The sequence below is a fragment of the Panthera pardus genome, unplaced genomic scaffold, assembly GCF_024362965.1.
Source record: "Panthera pardus isolate Hobbes unplaced genomic scaffold, ASM2436296v1 HiC_scaffold_15, whole genome shotgun sequence".
NCBI classification, from domain to species: domain Eukaryota; kingdom Metazoa; phylum Chordata; class Mammalia; order Carnivora; family Felidae; genus Panthera; species Panthera pardus.
Window position 1 is genome coordinate 75,603,536 of NW_026526710.1, and position 24,532 is coordinate 75,628,067.

Below are 24,532 nucleotides of genomic sequence, written 5' to 3' on the forward strand. Positions count from 1 at the left end.
TGGCCTCTAGAGGGACTTCCTTCCCAGGGCTGTGCTTTCTGCCAGGCGGATGTGGAGTGAATCACTAAGGACCCAATGGAAAGGGAGGGGCAAAAAGTGAAGGCTTTATATTTCCTCGTCAGGGACACAGCTCCAGTCTCACCTGCCAAATTGTCCGCTTCACCCGGGAAAGCAGCAAAGGTAAAGAGAAGTATTTCTGTGCTTCAGTGTTTCAGCTGCGCTTGTTGCCAGACCCGAACAGATAAGAGCAGTAAAACAGGACGATTGGACAGGTGTGTAATGAGCCACACGAGGGCGAAGATTATTCTTTGAGCGTGCCTTTTGCCGATCCCTTGATGAGTACATTATCATGCTTGTTAATACATTAACGTGGATGGTGTGCATTTTTAAAATCCTGGAGGCAGGCTGACTTAATTTCCAACCTCTGATTTGTTTAGCAAAACAGAACTCTGTTGATACTTTCTACTTACCAATAACCCTTATCCAGAACGGAGCTGGTTACACATGGCCGTGGCCTCTGTGTAGCAAAACTCTTCTTGGTTCTTTAGAAGATCTTAACTGCACTGGACTGGCCTTATCAATAACTTGATGTCCTGGGAAGAATGCCTTCCAGTGCCGTGTCCTCTTTCAGTACTTTATTGCCAACATCCCCCTCTAAGACATGTCCTCTCTTCGCGTTTCCTGAATAGTTTTTTATTTTTTTCCTAGAAATCCCCCTTCGTAACCTAGAAGGGCTGCAGTTTCGGGCATCTTTTTCTTGGTTTTCTCCCACGGCAGCCTCCAGGTGACCTATTCCTTTTGCTTGGGAGGGGTTTTTTCAGTCTAAAAGCAGGCAGGACGATACACTACAAGGAATTTTCTGCAATTCCTTCCTTCTTTGGGAGCTCAATTCAAAGTCCTTCTACTTCTAGGGGCACGTCAGCTCTCCCTCATCTCCTGGGTGGAACCTTCTCTGGGGTCTATGCATCTTTGGTAGGATTCTTTGTGCCTTGGGACTTCTGTCCCTCATGGCATCCTCTTTTCGGCAACTGACTGCATAATATTAATTAGACCAGAAACTGTAAACTGTTTATAATGTTGACTTCTCTAATATGTGTTGGTGATTGGGTGGTTGTGCAAGACACTGATAATTTCACCGGTAGATTTTCCCTGCCCTCAAAGAACGCTAAATCTAGTGAGGAAGTTACTCAGTTAACAAGAATCAGCGAATTCATCCACATATTTGTGTCTCAGTGTTTTCCAAAGACAATTACTCAGATGTAGGGGAAATTGTCAGTCAAGGTTACTGCATAAAATCTATTGAGTTTAAGATTAGTATGGACACTCTGTTGTACTAAGAAGAGTGGGGCCTTGGAAAGTGAATGATGAAAATAGAGATCTTAAGAGCTAGGTTAACGATAGTGGAAACTCTATCTTGCAAATAGACATGCCAAATGCCAAAGTTTGTGAATTAATTAGAATTATGTATTCCCAGTAATTGTTGAAAAACCTAAGCCTAATGTTTCTCTTCTTGGTATTGTGAACCAAATGCTTGGAGAGCTAGAAGATCTCACTGTGAAGTGAGGCAAATAATACTATATTTAGTAACCATTCGTGAACAGATTAAGCCTATTAATGCCTTATATCTTGGATATAATTTTTCTGGTAAGATGCTGTCCTTATCAATTAGGGATAATAGTCACAGTGCCACAAAAGTAAAATCATGTTACCTCAAATAAAAGCTTATCTGAATGTGTCCAGTGGCAAGTGGAATGAGCATAGGTTTCAGAAGACGTGGACTTGCGTTCATGTCATGGCCACCCCACGTATGCCATGTGAATTTCTCAACCCCTCACCACCTTGTCTGCAAAACTGGGGTAACCCGACCCATCCTGTACGACTTAAACTCTGAATAACGTATGCAGTGCTTGGCATGTACATGGAGCCTGTGATGCAGTCCTTTCCTTTGTGAAGAGATCTCACACGGGAGCATCGAGGGGTCTGTGTGAGGATGCCCATCGCAGCACTGCTGGTGACAACGTGAGGAGGAGGCCGTCTGGGCGTCTGTCACTGGGGAATGGATTGGCAAAATGCAAAGGCACAAAAGCACAGTACTTGCAAGTAACAGATGATGTTTCCAGAGTGACACGGATGAGTCTTAAAAAAGTACTCGGTGAAAAAGAAATTACTTGATATAAGCTCATTTATGAAAATGAAAAGCTACATAAAGAAACAAATATTTTTTAAGGACACATGTAGGTATAAGAATATGCTTTAAACGAATGATAAGTGTTGTCTACGGGGATGGAGGAGAAAGAAAATGAATTGGGTTGAAGTCAGTTAGCCAAGAAGAGAATTATGGCCCAATGATGGCTGTGCCAAGAACTGAGGGGTGTGATTACTTCTGCTTTCTATGCTTGTGGTTGAAAAAAGAGAAAGAAACCAACAGATTAGTAATATAAAAGTAGGTGGCTCATACAGGTGGTCTATCAGTATATTCCAGACTCTTTTGCTAGGCGCCCCCATAACTGTAGGGCTACTGTTCACTCTAATATGTAGGCAGGTTTTTAATAATGACAATATGATGTTGAAGATGTAAGAAGAATAAATTTACATTCACTTATAAATCTGAAATCTGAAATTTCATTCTAGAACCTGATTCCATTAGCTAACCCCATTTACCGAAACGCAGAAGGCAGTATAAAGAGCATCTGCCTCGGACATGCCTCATTATTGGACCAAAACTGGTTTCATTATTAAGGTAGTGAAATAAAGAGCTTTCAAGCTCTATCCATGTCGCTCTGGAATAACAACAATAATATTGTTATTATTAGACCAGCTACAGAGAGCTGTATTAAAACTAACTTGAAGAACAGTATCCTGTTAAAGGCACGTGCTAGTATTTTCATTAAATAAGATTAGCAAAACCTTTGTGTTCTACCTTTAGAAAAAATTGTCCAAAGCAAAGAAAAATACAGTCCAGGCTTGTTATAATATAACTGCTAGGCTCTATTATACTATCTTGGGTGGTCTGATGATTCGAATACATAGCACTTAGTCCTTAATGATTATTTTAGGACAACCAGTTTTAATTACAGGGATGTGTCATCACCATTTTTGCCATATAAATTTGGTGGGTCATTATTTTGAAAGTCTACAAGCGACACGTTTCCTTTCAGCTGTCTCTGCCCGAGAAGCGCTGAGCTGTGCACCCTCCTCCCAGCCCCAGTTCTGAGGCATTCACCTTCAGCTTAGCTTCCTTTGGCTCTAAAGGCACAGAGAAGTATGTTTTAGTGAGAGGTATGACACGAATGCCTACATCAGTAGCCAACAGAGTCACGCCCCAGAGAACACACTTCCAGTGAGCTCAACTCAGATATGTACTGAAAACAAGGCAGGTTAGTAACTAAAATAAACATACCCGGGCGGAGGCAGTGGACTGGTCACCTGTCATAATAGCCTACGGAACATAGGCCTAGACTTGAATTCTACAAGAGTGCGAAGCTGTAATCTAGAAGATGAGAGGAAGAAGAACAAAGTAGTTGTAGATCGCTGGGGAACTAAATAAGGGAGAAAGATGTAGCTGTGCTAGAAATGTGTGAATGTGAGGCAGGTGGGCTAATGGGTCCTAGCGGACAAGGACGTAGGAAGAAATGCCTGGGGAGGCTGGGGTGCTTTTTGTTGCAAGTAACAGAAGACTCAACCAAAATGAGTTAAAATATAAGGAAACATCATCCTACATGATGAGAAATCCCAAGGTAGGACAGATCCAGGGTGGATTAATCCATCCACTTAATGGTGCATCAGCAAGGACTCAGGTTCTGTCCACCTTTCCTCTCCGACGTCTGGCTTATCCTCTTGGGCTGGCTACATCCCGGTCACACAGTCGCTGCTGTGATAGTAGTCACATGAAGACAAAACAAGAGGAAGAAGAGGGATGTCTTCCTCTTGTGAGTCTCTCTCTCTCTCTCTCTCTCTCTCTCTCTCTCTCTCTTTTTTTATCAGAGGGAAGCCTCTTCTAGAAGCCCAGCAATGACCTTTTGTCCTTATTGGCAAGAATCACGGCACCTTCTGATCGTTAAAATTTTATTTGTTTTCCCCCAAACTTGACTGAGCAATAACTGCCGAATATAATAGTATATATTTAAAAGGTACAATGTGATGATTTCATATTCATAAACACCGTGGAATGATTCCCAGGATCACATCCAACCCCTGACACAGTTAACTTTCTGTGTGTGTGCGCACGAATGCTTAAGATCTACTCTCAGCAACTTTCAACTAACTATATGATACTGTATTATTAACTAGAGTCACCATGCTGTACATTGGATCCTCAGAATATAACTCAAAGTTGGTACCCAATTAGTCACTGTTGCAGGAGACAGAATTACCTCACTTGGCTGAGGCCAGTCAAGGCTGGCCCCTGGGGTATGGAGATCCTGAAGCCTTCTCTGAAGTGCATGGTTACATGAAACTGGATTCATGAAATCTGTGTCCTCTCAGCACAGAGGAAGGGAAGGGGAGGGGAGGGAAAGGAAGAGGAAGGGAAGGGAAGGGAGGGGAGGGAAGGGAAGGGGGAGGGAAGGGAAGGGGAAGGAAAGGAAAGGAAAGGAAAGGAAAGGAAAGGAAAGGAAAGGAAAGGAAAGGAAAGGAAAGGGAAGGAAAGGAAATGAAGGGATGAGCAGCAGGTAGTTAATGTTTTTACAGTGCTATCTGGGGAGAACTTGAAGGTATCTGGAAAGAGAAAAGTGTTCTCCTGTGAGGCTGTGAAGGTGTGCAGTCTAGTGGTAAAGCAACTTGTTTGGCTGAACTTGTGTAGCTAGAGAATTTCTCTGTACAAATTCCAGGATGAGGAGGATCTTGTAGCATGGACATTAAGAGCCTGAAGACCTAATTCCTTCTGTTCTTCTGCTGCAGAACAATTACTTTTAAATGTTCACAAATGAGAGTGAGACAGCTTTGAACCACTGGTTGAAAGGAACACTAAATCTTCTATTCATTAGTGATTTCTATTCATTAGTGACTTCTATTCATTAGTATGTAATTTTTCACGAAGCAGTGTGCTCAGACTCATAAATTCATGAAATTTAATAACCGAACTCTATGTATTACCTGTACTTCCAAGTAATATTCTGAGATTTTTTTCCCTCCATGTGTTCTCAGGTAGTGCTTGGCATAAAATGGATCCTCTCAGCACAGCAAACGCTGACTTTTGCCTTGATGTGTTCAAAGAGCTGAACAGGCACAACGTAGGAGAAAACATCTTCTTTTCACCACTGAGTCTGCTTTATGCTCTAAGTATGGTTCTCCTTGGGGCCAGAGGAAACAGTGCAGGGCAGATGGAGAAGGTATGGAACGCAGTAGAGATTTCCACAGACCTTTCACGTGTTCTGTGCACCTGTCTGGGTCAGCCAGATACACGCATCTTGATACCAAGGAAATTCTGCCATCTTGTGACTGAAGAAACACATTTGGGAAAATCGTATTTCTTAGAATAATGGTTAAATGATGCAATACTTATAGTGCAAATAACACAATAAATGCAACACAGTCTCTTCCTTCCCATTGGTGTTCCCATGCATACCCTTCTGTAGTTTACTTTTGGAGTTCACTTTTTTTCAGTGATTTAAATATGACAGAGAACACATGTGTGATACTATTCTTGCCCTCCAGGATTGCAACCAATAGAAAAACTTAATAACACTTTAAAAGCTCTCAAGTGTAAAAAAATAATTCATTAGTACATTTGACGTTCACAACAGCCCTATGTGGTAGGTAGGGATTATTATCCCTATTTTACACGTGGGGAAACAGAAAGACTAAGAGAAAAGGGGTGACTTTTCTGGTTACAAAGGCTGATACATAGTGATTTTTTCCATTATATGTATTTTTGATCGCTATGGAAAGTCTAGATGAATATCACTTAACAACTCTTTGGATACTTATACATCATATTATTGTTTGTCCTTTATTTCTTTCCTCCATATTTTGATGCACTTTCATGATTTTCTTGGCTTAAAGTAGATATTGTAAAGGGACACCATGTAATGTTTTACATGACCCTAGAGGGTCACTGTCATAGTGAAGGGCCTGAGAACAGTAGGAGGGGGCAGAGGAGCCTCATTACTGTCTGGAGACGGACAGACAGTTGTCAGGGAACCTCTCTCTTGATCTCGGTTTCCCTACGTGAATGGGGATAATAGCATCTACTTACGAAGCTCTTACGAGGATTCAGTAAGATATGCCAAAGCTTAGTTCGGTACCCGGAAGATGACATCACTAAATGTTAGCTGTTATCATTGGTCATTTTCTGAAATGGAAAAACAGATAACTTGTAAATATTCACGTTTATAGACTGTATGTTGCTTTTGATATCAATTGACTCCTCTTTTTCCTTCCTAGGTGCTTCACTTTAATCGTATTGCAGAATCCTTAAAACCAGAGTTCAAGGCCTCAGCTAAGGTATGATAGTATCACTACTGAGCTATCAAATGCTCTTCAACATAAGAGCACCAAGGACTAATAGTGCAGGGGTTGAGTGGCAGAGCCTCTCTTTGGCCCCTAAAGGACCCAGCAGCATTGTCTCCGTTGGTCAAGTCCTTTAGTCTTCCTGGTAATTGCTACAGCCTATACAGTTAACATAATGAAAATAATTACAGTATTAAAGTCCCCCAGCTTTTATCATATGTCTTATTGTTATTCTTGCTCAAGCTTTCTGTTCTTTCATGGACTGTGCCGTAAATCTCAACATGGGACTGAGTCTGCCAGCCTCATCTGTGAGGGAGTAGAGTTTTGCAGTGGGGTCACTGAGAGAGGACCCATTGCCTTATAGTTAGACCCCAGGAAAACGGGGCCTGATGTTGCCCAGCCCACACTGCCTGGGACTGTGATTCCCACTTCTCTCTAGTAGGAGAATTCCTGTTGACATCAAAATTAGAACTCACACGTGATATGGTTATGTGTTTGATTGTGATTGATTCAGAAAACACATAAATACATACAGGTTCAAAAAATACTTGCTTCACAGAACCCAACTTGTTGTGAGGAGATTAAAGCACGTCCGTAGTTTGGGAAACTTTGCTTCAGGGAATGTGGGTAGACCCCAATAATGTCCTTGAGTGCAGATGCCTCAAAGCCATAGGTCTAACAGAATTGCTCCTGGGAATGGGTTGGATGGGTGAGATCAGTTCAGCAAAGGGCTAAAGTGTTTGGTTCCATGGTCACACAGAAAATGGAGACGTTGGAAGGAGCGTGACAGAGATGATTCTATAGGTACAGGGACAGCAGCAAAACTTGGATCGTCACCCTAAAGACCCCACTAGGATCTCTTTATGAAAACTTGTGCTTTTGGATTTAACCATAGGGGCCAACAAGTGCTTGTGTGTTTTACAATAGCTTACAGTTCTGCACACAACTTGTGACTAAGGTCACAGAGTGCTGAGATTGTTGTGCTGGAGGAAATCTAGAGAAGGAATATGCTTTAAACTCCCCAACTCTTTGCTTGTTAGTATTCCCTACCCTTTTATTCAGAGGCAAACACCTTGCTGTCTGCTTACTGTTTCCACATTATTTATAACCCTCCAATGGCAAGAAATCAAGCAACTTAATACTCCATCCTTTGTTTATTGGTGCCTCAGTGCAGCCAAGCTGGAAGGATTCATTCAGCGTTTGGAGTCTTATTCTCTCAAATTAACCAGCCAGACTCTAACTATACCCTCAGCATGGCCAACAGACTCTACGGGACAAAGGCGATGATGTTCCATCAGGTAAGTCCGTCTGGAATGGTGACCCACAGCTGTCTTGGCACCCTCTAGTTTCAAACCATAAAATAAGGGAAGAGTGAGAAGAGCCACATGGCATTCATCTATAAGAGATTAAATTTTGAGCTGACTTAGAGTTTCAGTGAAATGGTTTTATCAAAATCCCATTTAAAGTTGTGAAATATCACATAACAATTTTATTTTTGCAAAAACCACCAAAGTTGTCCAAGCAGCAAGGTCAGGGATGAAGCACAAAACAAAGTAGTTAAGAATTCTCTTGTGGATCACGAAAAAGCAAAATACGTTTCTCGCCCCTTCTTCAGAGGTCTTTAATGGCAGAGTACTAAGAATCAATGGGAAGCATACCGGACTGGGAGCCAAGAGATGTGAATTCTGTTCCCTGTGAGACACATGACTTTGGGAAAGTCACCTTTATCTTTAAAATGAGAGAATTAGACTTAAATCCCTTTTAGCTTCAAGATTCTAACACTATTTATAACATTTCCCAACAGTAGTGTAATATGTAGTTTTATTGAGTGTTTACCATATGCCGTTTACTCTACTTAATACGTTGTAGGTCTTATCACATTAACTGCTACATAGTCCTAATATAAGTACAAAATTGCCATTAATTCTACAATTGTGAGGCGGATTCTGAAAAGTCAAGTTGACAAAGGTAGCCGAGATAATTAAGTGGCAAAGCCTGAGTGCGACCCCTATCCAAATCTATCTTCCTGTTTTAATTGCTGTGTTATCCTGATGTGATTAAGGTGAAATGCTAGCCTCAGTGACATAGCTTTTATTTGACCAGTTTTATTTAAATGCTGGCTCGGGGAAGCAGAATGAAGTCCTGAATTTCTAATGTTCTCCTCTAGTCTGGTAATGTAGTCTGTGTCTTAACAGTTGATTGTCAGAATTTTTGCAACTTGGGGTGGTCCATCCTGGGGTGTGGACCTGTTTCAGAAGTGTTGTTTCCTACTGTCCTAAAAGCTTACAGTGACTCTTCTATGGAATGCCTGCTGATGTGGTAGGGATTAGCAGTCATGGTCCCTAAAGTTGGAATACTCTCTCTCCTGCCCCGTGTCTTCCCCAAACAGTGATCTGGACGTAGGTAGTAGAGAAATGTTGATTTGAGATAATGACGAATGCATCTGTTCCTAAAATGTGAAGCTCCTCATTAGTGTCGTGCAGATTGTCATGATCTGTATCGTGCATGAGATATTATTATCCCAGGATGCTGTCTGGAAAAACTTTCATCTCATGGATTAAGGACAATCACTTAAGCATGTTCTAGCCACAGTTGGACCAGCTCAGGACAAGAGTCATCCCGAGGCCCAGAGTTTGCTCTTAGCAAGCTTTCCTTTTGTTCTATAATGGATTTAGGCACAAGAGAACCCAGTTAAGCAAGTGGCAAGCCACACCCCAGGCAGCCACTTTCTTACCTGCCATATTTCTAAGTCTTGTATCATCCTGCTCAGTTCATGGTGGGGCCTTGGGTCCTACTATGGACATACCATAGAGGTATGTCCCCAAGGTCTCAAGAATGGAACAGCAGGCAATTTCATTTGAGTCGATGTAGATTTGACTGCTGTCTTGGCAGTGAGGCAGTGGAAAGTTCCCAGTTCTAGAAATCAAGGGCCATGCATGGGTGGTAATCAGTGGTGGGTCCAGAATGTCATATTGGGGCCAGCTTGGGAACTTGGTTAAAAGAGAGGGCTAGGTTCTTTATACTGATTTCGCACACTGTTTTTACTTGGATTACTAGTATAGGTGAGTAAAATAGTGAATTCCTTAAGTTATTTTTGTTCACATTTTACATAAAGTTGAAAAAATGTCAATTATGTCCACCGGAGAATATTATTACCATTTTAATTATAGTGGCTTTTAGGGAGGTTGATACAAATACCACGGGGAGACCAAGCCCTCTGTTAGGCCTCCAACAAGCAAAATGTAATCACCCCGGTCCTGAATCACTTCGTCACTCTAGTCCTCAGTTTTCCCATCTAGAATGTAGGGCAGTGACTCCCATTTGTCTGTTTGAGAGGACAGAGCAGTGAGAGTAAATTGTAACTTGTCATTTTGCTTTGAGCATTTTAGAACAAAGAATGCCAATGATAGGGCAGAAGAGACAACCAAACACTTCTGAACATTCCTTTTGGAAAGCTGTTTGATTTGTTTAAATCCATTTGCTTTATTAAGAATAAGTATACATGGGGGTGCCTGAGTGGCTCAGTCGGTTGAGCGTCCCACTTCGGCTCAGGTCATGATCTCATGGCTCGTGAGTTCGAGCCCCGTGTCAGGCTTTGTGCTGACAGCTCAGAGCCTGGAGCCTGCTTCAGATTCTGTGTCCCTCTCTCTCTCTGCCCCACCCCTGCTTGTGCTCTGTCTCTCTCTGTCTTTCAGGAATGAATAAACATAAAAAAAAATTAAAGAATAAGTATACATGGATTTGGCTTCCTTTCAGACATATAAACACGAGCTGCTTTTGTCTCTGTGTTGCGATTTTATTTTACTTATTTTTTTTTTAAGTTTCATTTTTTTTATTTTGAGAGAGAGTGTGCACGAGCAGAGGAGGGATGGAGAGAGAGGGAGAGAGAGAATCCCAAGCAGGCTCCATGCTGTCAGCTCAGAGCCCAAGACTTGGGGGTCAAACTCATGAACCATGAGATCATGACCTGAGCCAAAATCAAGAGTTGGATGCTTAACCGACTGAGCCACCCAGGTACCCCTCTGTGTTGTGATTTTTAGAACACATAGAGCTGTAGGCTTTTGCTTCCCTTCTACTGTTTTTGTGTTGTGCTATTGTCCTTTCTTTTTACAGCAATATCTAAACTGTTCTGAGAAACTGTATCAAACCATGCCGCAAACTGTTGATTTTGAACGGTCTCCAGAAGAAACGAGGAAAACTATTAATGCTTGGGTTGCAAGTAAAACTAATGGTAAGAATAAGTCCCACGGGTGTCTTCAAACTTTAATTACACTGTTTTGATAAACTCCCTGAGTCAGTGCTAACAAGGAAGCTGGGTGACCTCCAGGACCTAACATAGATCAACAATGGAGGACAAGAAGGGAGTATTTTGGAATATTCTTTACAATCATTTGTCCTGATTGTGAGCTAAGCCAGGTGATTCTGAGAATGAGAAGAACAGTATTTCTACTTTATAGAAGGGTTGTACATTCTGCAATTAAATTTAATTAAATTGAAATCCGCCTTTCGTGATTTTAAAATCAATCTTGCAGTTGTCAAATACTTCTTTAAAAAATGGCAGATTAAATATTTAGATTTAAAGATGTGTTCATTTCATTATTTAAAAACATCTAGTTAAGGAAATATTTAAATAAAAAAGAGAGAGAATAATATAGTGAATCCTTATTTACCTCTCAGCTGCAAGATTTATTACTTAAGGCCAATTCTCTATCTGTACTCTCACTCTTCTCTCACTGCCTCTTCCATGACAAAGCCCAGATATCTTTTTTCAGGTTGTGTCTCTCAAAAATATAAATTATTTAAAAGAAAATACCACTGCACCATTATTACATATAGGAAGTTAAAAATAACCGTTTATATTAACAAATATGCAGCGAGTTTTTGTATTCCCCCCAATTGTCTCGCTTTTGTGTGAATCAGGACTCAGGTAACATTTATACATTGCAGTTGGTCAGTATGTTTCTTACGTCTGGATTTTAATTTAATTTAATTTTATTTTATTTTATTTTATTTTGAGAGAGTGCAAGTGGGGGAAGTTTGGGGGAGCAGAGAGAGAGAGAGAGAGAGAGAGAGAGAGAGAGAATGAATCTTAATCTCCATGCTCAGTGGGGTAGATGATGCGGGGCTTGATCCTAAGACCCTGGGATCATGACCCGAGCTGAAATCAAGAGTCAGACGCTTAACTGACTGGGCCACCCAGGTGCCCCTTATCTTGATTTTTAAAATAATTTTTTTGACTGAAATATATATATATATGTGTGTGTGTGTATGTATGTGTGTGTATATATATATATATATATATATATATATATATTTACAGAAATATATACAGTATATGTTTGCTGTTCAATGAATTATCACAAAGCAGAAATTATCACAAAAGCAAATGCCCTCAGGTAACCCCCCTCTACCTTTAGCAGGTCAGAGAAATAAAACATTAGTTACTAGGAAGGGCACACTCCAAGGCCACTCTCGTGTTTCCTCCCAGAAACGAACCCACCCTATTGCCAAACATTAAGATTTCTCTGACTCCTTTTACTATATATTAGTTCTGCCTATTTTTAAATTTCATGTTAACTGGAATCATAAAGCATGTGCTTACGGTTTTTTAAGCTCAACATTTTGTGAGATTCGTCCCTGTGACTACATGTTGCATGGTTTGCTCATTTTCATTGATGTCTATCTTTGTTCTCTGAAAATACCTAAATATATTTATCCAGTCTACTGAGTCTTAATGAACACTCGGAACATTTTTAGTTTGGGTCTATTATGAACAGCACTGCTATCAGCATTTTGATTCACTTCTTTTGGTATATATACTGTATGTGATTTTGTTGGATGGATACCTGGAAATGAAATTGCTGACCATATAAGGTATGTGTGTATTTAATTTTAATAGATACAAAACAGTTTTCTTTTTTTTAAATTTGTTTTAACGTTTTTATTTATTTTTGAGACAGAGAGAGACAGAGCATGAACAGGGGAGGAGCAGAGAGAGAGGGAGACATAGAATCTGAAACGGGCTCCAGGCTCTGAGCTGTCAGCACAGAGCCCAATGGGGGGCTCGAACTCACGGACCGTGAGATCGTGACCTGAGCCAAAGTCGGACGCTCAACCGACTGAGCCACCCAGGCGCCCCCAAAACAATTTTCTAAAGTGGTTTGCCAATGCACTTGCCCAAGCAATGAATGAGAGTTTTATTTGTTCCTCAACTTTGCCAACACCTGTGAGTCTTATTAACTTTAGCCATTGTAGTGAGTTTAGTTTTAATTTGCATTTCCTTTTTGAATTATATCATTGAACATTTTTATACACTTCATATCTTCCTTTGTAAAGTGCCTGTTTAAATATTTTGTCCATACATCAGGGTGATTTGTCTGGTTTTTTTGTTACACATTTTTAGGGAATTCTTTGCATATACTGAATATGTATGTTGCAAGTAATTTCTACCATTTTGTATCATGTCTTTTCCTTCCCTTAATGGTGCCTTTGATGAATAGAAGTTCTCAATTTCAAAGGAGCAAAATGTATCAATCTTTTCTTTTATAGTCAGTACCTTGGCATACTTTTAAATAAATCTTTTGCCTACTCCTACCTCATGAAAATATTTTTATGTTGTCTGCTAGAAGCTTTACTGTTTCACTACAGTCAAGATTCATTTAAAAGTTCATTCCACTCCACATGGACATCTACTTCACATACCACTGTTTATTGGGAAAGGGTTCCTGTCACCATTACACTCCAATGTACATTTTCTCATAAGCCGGATGATCATATCTGTTTCTGGGTTCTTCAGTGGGCTCCATTTGTCTATTTATTTATTCTCATGAAAATACCACAATTATAGTAGCTTTATAATATGTCTTGATAGCTGGAAGTCTAAGTCCATTGTTGATCCTCTCCAAAGAGCCTTGATTTAACTTGATCTTTTGCATTACACATACATTTTATTTATTTTCATTTGAGTATAGTTGATGCACGCTGGTAACATTAGTTGCAAGTGTACAACATAGTGATTCAGTCTATACATTATGCTGTGTTCACCGCAGGTGTAGCTCCATCTGTCCCAACACATCACTATTACAGTATCCCTGACTATGTTTCTTAGGCTGTGGTTTTTGTTCCCTTGACTTACTCATTCTATAACTGGAAGCCAGTATCTCCCTTTCCTCTTCACCCATTCTGGCCAACCCCCAACCCCCTCCCCTCTGGCAATTACTACTTTGTTCTTTGTATTTATAGGTCTGATTCTGCTCTTTGTTTATTCATTTTTTTAAGTTTACTTATTTATTTTGAGAGAGAGAGAGAGAGAGAGAGCACAAGCAAGCAAGGGAGGGGCAGAGAGAGAGGTAGAGAGAGAATCCCAAACAGCTCCACACTGTCAGTGCAGAGCCTGATGCGGGGCTTGAACCCATGAACGGTGAGATCGTGACCTGAGCTGAACCACCCAGATGCCCCCGTTTGTTGTTTTTCTTATGCAGTCATAAAGAAGGATGAGATCATGCCATGTGAGACAACATGGATGGATCTAGAGGGTATTATGCTAAGTGAAATAAGTCAGCCTGAGAGCAGATGCCATATGATTTCACTCATAAGTGGAATCCATGTACATTTTAAAATCAACTTGTCAATTTTTGCCAATATTCTAGTTGAAATTTTAGTTGGAGTGATATAGAGTCTATAGAGTTGGAGAAGAACAGGCATCTTTATAATATTCAGCTTCCAATCCACTTCCACGAAGTTTATCTCTATTTAGGTCCTCTTTAATGTCTTTCATTAACATTTTGTATTTTTCTATGTTAATGTCTTGTGACAAATGGTTTTCAGATATTTGAGGTGTTTACTGAATTTTTACTAGTATCAGTTATTCCAAATTTTATTTGTTGTTGATGTAGGAGTGTATAACTGGCTGTCATATATTAAGATTGCTGAGTTCTCATAACTCCAGTTTACTCTTATATTATTTTAGATTTTCTATAAATACAGTCATTTCCTCTTCAGCCTTCCTTGCTGCTTTTCTTTTCTTATTGGCTAGGACCTTCCGCTGAATAGAGGTACTGATATTGGGCATCCTTACGTTGTGTCTTGTTTCTGGATTTATATCTTGTTTCTGAATGGTTTTGATAATATGTATTTAAGCATAATGTTTGTTGCTGTATTTTTATGAATGCATTTTTTTCAGATTAAAGAAGTTTCTATTTCTGGTTTACTAAGAATTTTAGGCATAGATACTAACCATATCATATTGAAGCCTTCTCTGTATCTATTTAGCTATGATTTTTCTTCTTTAGTATACTAATTTAGGGAACTACATTGATTTTTAATGTTAAACCAACCTTTTTGTCCTAGGATCAACAAAACATGATCATGGTATGTTATGGTTTTTGCATATCACCAGATTTGATTTCCTGATATTTTCTTTAGAGGTTTTGCACCTGTGTTCATGAAAGAATTTGACCTTAGTTTTTATTTATTCAAATATTCTTGTCAGTTCAGGTATCCAGGTTATGCTCACTTCATGAGACCAGTTGGCAGTGTTTTCTCCCCTTTTTCTAATTTCCAAAAGAGAGTTTATGCAAGATTGGTGTGAATTTTTCTCCTTCAAATATTTGAAAGAATTCACGCCAATCTTACATAAACAATCTTACATAAATTCCAAGGTGAGCCCTCTGTGCCTGGTGTTTTCTATGTGGGAAGATTTTGATTAGAGATTTGATTCCTCTAATAAATAGAGACCTACTTATATTTTCTGTTTCTTCTTGTGTACATTTTTGAATTTTTTTCTCACGGGTTACAGCCATTTTATCTGAATTTTCAAATGTATTAGCATAAAATTGCTCATAATAAAGTTGTATTACCTTCTTAATGTCTTTTGGTTATATAATGTTTTCTCTTTTTTTATTTCTGGAAACATGAATTGTGCATTTTTTCTTTTTTCCTAATTAGACTTGTTATGGATTGGTAATTTTTTAGTCTTTTCAAAGAATCAACTTGTGTGTTCCCTATTGTAGTTTTTTTATTACATGAATATTTATGATTATCATTTATTTCCTTCTTTTTACTATCTTGGTATTAAATTACTACTCTTTCTGTAATTTTCTTGAGGTGAACAGTTGATTTTCAGACATTCTTTTAATATATGCATTTAAGACAATTGCTTTCCCTCTAGGTATGACTTTAACTCCATCTCACAATTTTTCATTGTATTTCCATTATCATTCAGTTCAAAATATTCTCTGATTTTCTTTTTTTTAATGTTTTATTTTTAGAGAGAGAGAGAGAGAGTGTGTGCGTGCATGCGCACACATGAGCGGGGAAGGGCAGAGAGAGAGGGGGATAGCAGGTTTGAAGTGGAATCCGTCCACACTGGAGGCAGAGAGACTGATGTGGGACTCAAACTCATGACCTGAGCCAAAGTTGGATGCTCAATCAACTGAGCCACCCAGGGGCCTCAAAATATTTTCTAATTTTCATTGAGATTTCTTCTCTGACTCAGGGGTTATTTAAAAGTGGAAATTTTCTGGTTGTTTTTTAGTTACTGATTTTTAGCTCAGTTCTGTTGTAATCAGAGAACATAATAATCAATTGTTTGCAATTTATTGAGACTTTTGAGGTAAAACATATGTTTTAATTTTGGTAAAATTTTCATGTGCACTTAAAAATAATGTGTATTCTTTAGTTACTGGGTGAGATTTTTTAATTTTATCGGTTAGGCTGACTTTGTTATTTGTGATGTCTGTGTTTGATTGTCTTTGCTTCTTTCTTGACTGCTTTTTATCATCATTTACTGAGAAAAGCTGTATTAAAATCTTGCACTATGATTGTGGATTTTTACGTTTCTCCTTTTAGTTACGTCCAATTTTGCCGCACATATTTTGAGGCTGCGTTTTTAAGTGCATAGGTATTTAAATTGCCATACATTCTCAGTGGATTGCTCCTTGTGTTATTCTGAAACATCTCTCCCACCTTGCCAGCTCCTGAACTTCATTATTTTTTCACTAGCACTGAGACACTGAGAAAAGTAGTTCTTAAATTCTTGGTCTTCAGTTTCTGTCATGTTTTTCCTTATCGAGGCTTGGGGAAACTTTTGAAACTTCACTATACCTTGAGGAAAAAATTATTCAGAAGTCCCTGTTGAGCTCATCTGTTTGTGTTTCTCCTGCCTATGAGATCTTTACCCCTTCAGCGTTGACTGCCTGGCTTCCTTTAGCTCTAATTTTTTAAAAACACTTTTTTTTTAAACATTTATTTCTTTAAAAAATTTTTTTAATGTTTATTTATTTTTGAAGGAGAGAGAGAGCACACGTTGGGGGGTGGGAGTAGAGTGAGAGGGAGACACAGAATCTGCAGCAGGTTCCAGCCTCCGAACTGTCAGCACAGAGCCCGATGCAGGGCTCAAACTCACAGACCGCGAGATCATGACCTGAGCTGAATGAAGTCGGATGCTCAACTGACTGAGCCACCCAGGCGCCCCATGCAGTATTCCAGTTCTTCCATTCCTTCTTTATAATCTGGATTATGAGAAACTTCTACTCATAAAATATTTGGTTATTCTAAGTACAGTTGATATGAGGAAAACAAACAAACAAAAAAAATGATGCCAGATTCCTTCTCTTCAATACCAGTTTTTGAGCCAACATTTACTCCCTCTGAGCATCCTCGAAGACAGCCAATGAGTTTTTTCCCAAAGATTTTTTTTAAATGTTTTTTTACTTATTTTGAGAGAGAGCAAGAGCGAGCTGAGCAGGGGAGGGGCAGAGAGAAAGGGAGAGAGAGAATCCCAAGCAGGGATTCAGTCAGCATAGAGCCCAACGCAGGGCTCGATTCCATGAACTCAGAGATCATGACCTGAGCCAAAATCAAGAGTTGAACGCTTAACCAGCTGAGCCACCCAGGTGCCCTGTTTTCTTTTTTAAAGTATCATTATGAATTCATAAATTTAAACATTTTGAGATGTTTCAATTTATTGTCTCCTTTTAGTCAGGGGTCCCATCTTTATCTTGGCTCCTAAGTCCTTTTGACCCTACTCTTGTGGAATTTGATGGCTTCTTTGCTTTCTGATTTTACCAGATGTTCCAGACTCATGTCCTGCTCATGACCTAGAATTACTTCTCGCGGGAATCCTGGATCATTCTCATGAGAAATGATATTAGAGACCATAGCCTGGGTACAAGAGTTCCTATTGATACTGGCATGGTCATTGTTTAAGGCCTTCTCAGTGAATACATTTTTTAGATGAAGTACAGAATAATTTCTTACTGATACGACCAATTCAAATTCCGGTTCATAGGATTTTTACTTAACAGCCCTCCCTTTTTTACATCTATTTCCCTTTTATCTTGTGTCAAAAATCCCAGATTCCAATGTCACCAATATTATTGCAAAATCGCATCATCCAACAATACACACAGTCTCCAAATAACAATACTAATAAAATATAACAGTAGCTTAAGATGTTGTTTGGAGTTCTTTTTGTCCTTTGGGTCTATCCCACTAGAGATGCACAAAGTACCATGCTGAAATCCCCGTCTGTGTGGTTATGCCATCAACTCATTGTACTGGTAGTCTCTGAGGTTTATGAATGTAGGCAATCATATTCCTTGGTACAGGAGAAATAAAGCTTATTAAGTAATAAAATTAGGATGAAATAACATCAAAGTATTAAATTAAAGCTAATTGCATTTATGAAGAACATGTCAGTAGAACAAAATAAATACTTCTCTGAGCCTAAAGACTGCCCCTAACATATTCGTATCTCACTATTTCACTTATCAGTGAAGTGTCAACAATATTTTGTTGATGGGTGGACTGATGGGTGTTATTCAAGTTTAGTAATAGGTGACAAGATTAAAATACGCATTTATTCACTTCTTTGTATTAAGTTAGAAAATGCTTGGAAAGGTCTACACATTTTCAGATCTGTTAATTTACTTAGAACAGTAGTGGAAAAATTAAGCTTAGAGTCTGATGTTCCAGATATCCTTATGTTTCCTATTGCTAGCTTGTACTGAATTAAGGTTTTGTAAATTGCAGCGTAGTAGGGTGCACCAAGGGGGCTTGGTGTTCAATTTGAACAGTATATTAACAAAGCAGTAAACATCTTGTATGTTTTTTATAAATTCTGATTTTTAGATATGTATTTACTTTAAGTGTTGGTATATACTTGTGATACACGAATTGCTAGTACATTGTAAGAATCAGTGAATCTTTTGAATGCTTAACCTATTTGGATGTGGTGAAGTGCTGGTAAGTATGAAGCCTGATAACTATTAAAGGGAAGCCATAAGAAATTATTAAAGATTTTCTAAATAAGCAGTAATGTATAGGAAGGCATTGGATACGACTAGGTATCAGACAAGTGGATCATTAGCTAATATACTAGCTACTCTCCGGATGCCATCTTCTGATTAGAAATAACAAAGCATTCAATCCTGTGATAAAAACTTCATTTGACAAGGGCAGCCTCCATGGCCAGGAGATAAAAGGGTTCTTCTGGTGTCTCACATTTATAACTAGCCTTAAAAAGGAAATGGTTCCAGGGCTGCCTGGGTGACTCAGTCGGTTTGAGAGTCTGACTTTGGCTCAGGTCATATCTCACAGTTTGCAGGTTTGAACTCCACGTCGGGCTCCGCACTGACAGCTCAGAGCCTGGAGCCTGCTTCAGATTCTGTGTCTCCCTCTCTCTCTGCCCGTCTCCTGATCGCGCTCTGTCTCTCCCTCAAAAGCAAATAAACATTAAAAAAAATTAAGAAATGGTTCCAGATTTCTAGTGAATGTTCAACTCTCTGTTATCAATAAACCCAAGTTCTAATCCAAATATATTATCTTTTTTTTTTTTTAATTATTATTATAAGGAAAAGTCACAAACCTCTTTGGAAAGGGCACAATTGATCCTTCTTGTGTAATGGTCCTGGTGAACGCCATATATTTCAAAGGACAATGGCAAAATAAGTTTCAGGAAAGAGAGACAATTAAAACCCCTTTTCTGCTAAGTGGGGTAAGTATTTTGTTTTCAGACTGATGATAAATTCTGGAGAATGTTAAGGCCAATTTAGAAAGTTTCAGTGAAGACACTGGTCTAGGTTTCTTTCTTTTTTTAAAATGTTTATTATTTATTTACTTATTTATTTGGGCGGGGGTAGAGAGAGACAGAGCGTGAATGGGGGGAAGGCAGAGAGAGAGAGGGAGACACAGAATCCAAGGCAGGCTCCAGGCTCCGAGCTGTCAGCACAGAGCCTGATGTGGGGCTCGAACTCACGAACTGCGAGATCACAACCTTAGCCGAAGTTGGACACTTAACCGAGTGAGTCACCTAGACGCCCCTCCATAGGTTTCTTTAATTGTGTTTTCTGTGAATTTTACTTTCATTTTTCCACACGAAGTGCCAGTAATCTTTCTCATGGGGCCCGTAACTGGAGCCTTTGGACACTGGCACCCCTCTCGCAGATAAGAGAGCCTGTTCCCGTAGCCATGCATTCTGTCCACGTATGCTGGGGTTGCTTTCTCAGCACAACACAGCTCTCCGTATTACTTTTCTGCTAGAGAGCCTCCAATTGGATTAGCAAAGAAAATGATCCTATGATGTCATTTTTCCACATAAATCATCTTAGGTGGTAACGCTAGCTTCGTTTTGAATGCGTCTCAAGCTAATATATAAAAGATATTTTATATGTAGATGACTGTATATAGTATTTGAACTAGACAGGCTCTAACAATGACTTATTTTAAAATAAAAAATTCATAACCTTTGCAAAGGAAAGTAATAAAGGGTGTCCTTTATTGGTTTTATTTTACCCACGCCTTTAGTGTTAATGCAAATATTCGTGTTTTGCAAAAACATCAGCATACGTACATGTGCATGCAAATATGTGACTGTTGTACCTAATGAGAACCCCCCCCCCTTTTTTAATAGGGTAAAAGCGTACTTGTGGAAATGATGTATCAAACGGGAACATATAAATTAGCCTTCATAAAGGAGCCGCGGATGCAAATTCTGGAGCTGCCCTACGTGAACCACAAACTAAGCATGATTGTTCTGCTTCCCGCGGGCACGGCCAGCCTGGAACAGGTGAAGTTAGAAAATGCTAATGTGAAGAGGAAACACATGTGCACGTGTGTGTGACGCTAGTGTGGTCAGTCCCTAATTCAGTCACACGCTGGGTTCAGCGGTAGGCCGCAGGGGCTCTAAGAGGAAGGGGGACCCTGGGCCCTGCCTTTGGGACCATGCATTCCAGGGGGAATAATCTATTGTTCCATAAAAGAGGGCACAAGGAGGCAAAAGTGCCATCTTGTACTAATACATGCACCTGCTGCTTACTTGACATTTGGGAAGCATCTTTCTCTAGTGATGGATTTGTAATGCCGGTTAGGGTCTTAGTACACAGCAATCTGATTAAGCCACCTTCCACTCGGGAGCAGTTTTTCCAACCCAGTTATAACATGCTTTCGTGAGGCAACCACTCTTTTTTAGCATCCTGCTATTGTAGGGGAAATGAGTGCCACAGCCATTGAGAAAAGGTCATGGTGGTGGCAGGGGTTTGGGTCAAAGCCCCCCTCTCTGGCTGCAGCCAAAACTGCCTAGCACAGAAGCAGGCAAGCCACTGACATGAAGTGAGCGCACCTCCCCAGCCTTGCTGGAACTCTCCAGTGCTCTGCGGGAATGACAAAGAGGAAGCTGACGTACATGCACGGATGGGATGGTCCCAGTCAGAGGTTTCTAAGGCAGGGAGCGCCTGCTTGAGGTTAAACAATGTGGCACGGGCGGGTGGGGCCTAGGGAAGGCTTCTTGAAGCACCTGGGTTGGGATGTGTGTGTGTGGACCTCTAGGAAGAGAAGCATGGCTGTGGCCAGGAGAACAGGTGTGATACTGGCGTGGCCAATTCAGAGGGGCTCAGACCTCTGGGCACCTGTTGTGGACTGCCAGGGAAGATATTTGGAGGCAGATAGCATTTTGGAAGCAGTGTAGAAGTGGTCTTTATTAGCTTGTGATGCATTCATTTATCTATTCGTTTAGCCATTCATACACCAAACATTGTTTATGCTGAGAATTCTAGTGGGTTCTGGAACATAGAACATAGACGTAGTGGGTTCTGAAACATAGACAAATGTGTGGTTCCAACACACAGTTATAAGTAGCATGTAACAAGTGCCATGATACTTTGCCGGAAGTCCTGTGGGAGTAGAGAGAGTAGACAATGAGGGGATCTGGAAGGCTCCTGGTAGAGTAACCTTGATGTCTCACAGGTGGAGGGGTAGAAGATGAATAGGTGAACAAGGGTACCCTGGGGTTCCAACTAGAGCAAAATGCTCATGAAAATGCCCTAGAGATATGAGACCTGTAAGACAGATTTGCATCATGGTAACTCAGATTAGGGCAGAAAAGGACAAAAGGAAAAGATAGTTTATGTCTGATTGTATATTGTCAGGATGGAGAGAAGGTGACAAAAAGTTTTCAACTCTTGTTGTGGGATGATGGGCTTTGGCCTGCTGGTCTTGGAGCTGTGGGGAGGACTGGCTGGAGGGATCACATGCCCAAGGGGAGCCGTTTGAAGGGCTTACACGGAATGATGGCACTGGGTGGGGGGATGAGAAGGGGCCTGGTAGGCTGCATGGCTGAGCGGAGGTGTGGAAGGTGTGTAGAACCTCAGTTCTTCGGGACTTCGGGAGTAGTCACATAGCAGAGGCAGTGAGGGCAAGGGCAAAGTCAGGAGGGAAGCCAGGTGTAACGAGGGGTTCCTGGCATCACAGAAGTCAAGTGAGCAACAAATTTGTAGTAGAGGGTGTGATTTAATGTTTCGGAGTTGAGGACCAAATCAAGAAATGGTGACTACATCCAGGAAACACAAGGACTTCAGAGGCAAGAGAGGGAGTTTAGATGAAGTCTGCATCTGAGGGAGTTAAGGCAGAAGACTGTAGGATACACGTTTGGGGCGTTTACTTATGAAACATCGATGAAAAGTAGACAATAGAATGGGGAAGATGTGGCTGAATGCAACATTCTTTGTGTTTTTTGTTTTTTTGTTTTTTCCCAGATAGGACTTGAGCATATTTTCAAAGTACAAAAGAAAGCAATACATGAAATCATTCACACTGAGAATTATAAAACGAATGGCATTTAATGCCACAGGCACGTGTTTGGCTTACATGGGCTCATCTGTGTTTTGTCTCTTAGATAGAGAAACAGCTGAACATGAAGACGTTTTACGAGTGGACCAGCTCTGCTAACATGATAGAGAGGGAAGTTGAAGTCCATATCCCCAGGTTCAAACTTGAAATGAAGTATGAGCTAAATGCTTTGCTAAACTCCCTTGGGATGACAGATATCTTCAACGAAATCAAAGCTGATCTCTCTGGAATATCACCAGCCAAAGGCCTGCATTTATCAAAGGTCATCCACAAGTCATATGTGGATGTCAATGAAGAGGGCACCGAGGCAGCAGCAGCTACTGGGGACAGCTTCGTTGTAAAAAGACTCCCCATCCGAGCTCAGTTCATGGCGAACCACCCTTTCCTGTTTTTCATAAGGCACATCCCTACCAACATGATCGTCTTCTGTGGCAAGCTCGCCTCTCCCTAAACAAGTGGGGCTGAGGGGGGCTCAGGGTCACAGAAGAGGTACAGGGACAAACCCATGACTAAAAGTAGCTCATCCCTTACACACCTCTGTGCCTTACTTTGCTCATCAGCAAAATGGGTCTAGGATCTCTCTCAACTTATACCTTGAATTGGTGAACCCTAAAATTATGGAAATCATGGAAGAAGATACATTTACAAAAAAAGCTTCTCTGGTTCTCTTATCTTTGGGGCCTCATTTAAGTGCTATCTGGGTGACATGATCAAGTCGAGAACAGTTTTCAAGGGTTAGATTTACTTGACTTGTATGTATCAGTGATCTCTTGAACAAGTGACCAATCTACCTTCAGAAAACTAAATTAAGGGCTTCAGCTTTGGTTGGATTTTTAAATATAGTTTTCCTTGCATGTGTAGACATAACATCATGAATTTTAGTTCAAAATTCTGTATTCATTATAATAAATATATAAAATGCCTTCAGTTCTGTGAAGATTTTTAATATACTCCAGTAATTAAATGACTTACCAAAGGAGATTGAAGAAGGAGGAGTCTAAATCAACATTTCCGTGGAATTTTTGGCCAAATGTTTTCAAGCCCTAAATTGGATAACTGATTTTTCTTTTTGCCTCCCTCCCTTCCTTTATTCTTTCCATTTTTCCTTCATTTTTCTCTTTCCCTCTCTCCTCTCCTCTCTCTCCTTCCTTCCTACCTTCTTCCCTCCCTCTCTCTTTTTTTTCAATAATGCAATGAATAAAAATTCAGAACAGCAAAAACAGAAATCAATCAGGAGATTTTTATTTAAAAGATAACCTTTTTAAAAAAAGAAATCCTCCTTAATTTCTACTCAAGATAACATGAAGTGATAATCAGATAATGATGGCCATGATACGTTTACTGCCTTTTCAGTGCCCTCTTCATAAATGCTTTCTACCAGAACTCTCTCAGAGATGTGAACAAAGCATAGGGGCCCTTCAGTTCTCTCTTCCGTAACCCAATCTTAGAAGGGGCAGTCCATAACAGGCCACTGCTTCCCCCCTAAGGTGATGGGACACCCTCTTTTTCTACTGACAGTGGTGGCAGCCAGTGATGGCTTTTTTTCCCCATCAGGGCACTGAAGGATGGGCTATCCTAATGATCCTTTATAAGCCCATTTGTCACATGGCATAAAGCCAAGAGGCCACCTTGGCCTACTTCACAGAATAACCCAGTGGTCCCCAAGCACAGAGGGTTTAACTGTGCTACAGTGGAGATACCTGAAGCAACAATGATGGGTGGAGAAAAGAGTTGTATCTTGGCATCTACTATTCACTTTAAACATCCTAATGAAACGATGACTAGGACCTGTCCAGTGAATGCCGCGTCCTTCTACATGAACCTGGCATATGCTGTATAGGAACTCAGGGGTATCACATAGGCCAAGTGCTGTGGGCTTGACCATAGCAGAGCATCATGGCGATCACTTGGCTTGGCCTCTGTCTGTTAAAAAGACTCAGACTGAGTGCTCACAGGC

At 40.2% G+C, this 24,532-nt stretch overlaps 1 protein-coding gene across 2 annotated transcripts; it reads left to right on the forward strand.

Annotated features, from left to right (window-relative positions):
* The first annotated feature begins 57 nt into the window (after positions 1-57).
* On the forward strand, positions 58-23,502 carry SERPINB11 (serpin family B member 11). 2 transcript variants are annotated; one of them, XM_019463823.2, is made up of 8 exons: positions 58-180; positions 5,146-5,330; positions 6,385-6,444; positions 7,620-7,748; positions 10,564-10,681; positions 19,305-19,447; positions 20,363-20,518; positions 22,622-23,502. In XM_019463823.2, the coding sequence occupies exons 2-8, from the start codon at positions 5,163-5,165 to the stop codon at positions 23,024-23,026; spliced, it is 1,179 nt and encodes a 392-aa protein (XP_019319368.2). In that variant the 5' UTR covers positions 58-180; positions 5,146-5,162; the 3' UTR covers positions 23,027-23,502. The 2 variants fall into 2 exon arrangements, with proteins under 2 accessions (XP_019319368.2, XP_019319367.2); XM_019463822.2 differs by having other exon boundaries at positions 87-272.
* The last annotated feature ends 1,030 nt before the right edge of the window (positions 23,503-24,532 follow it).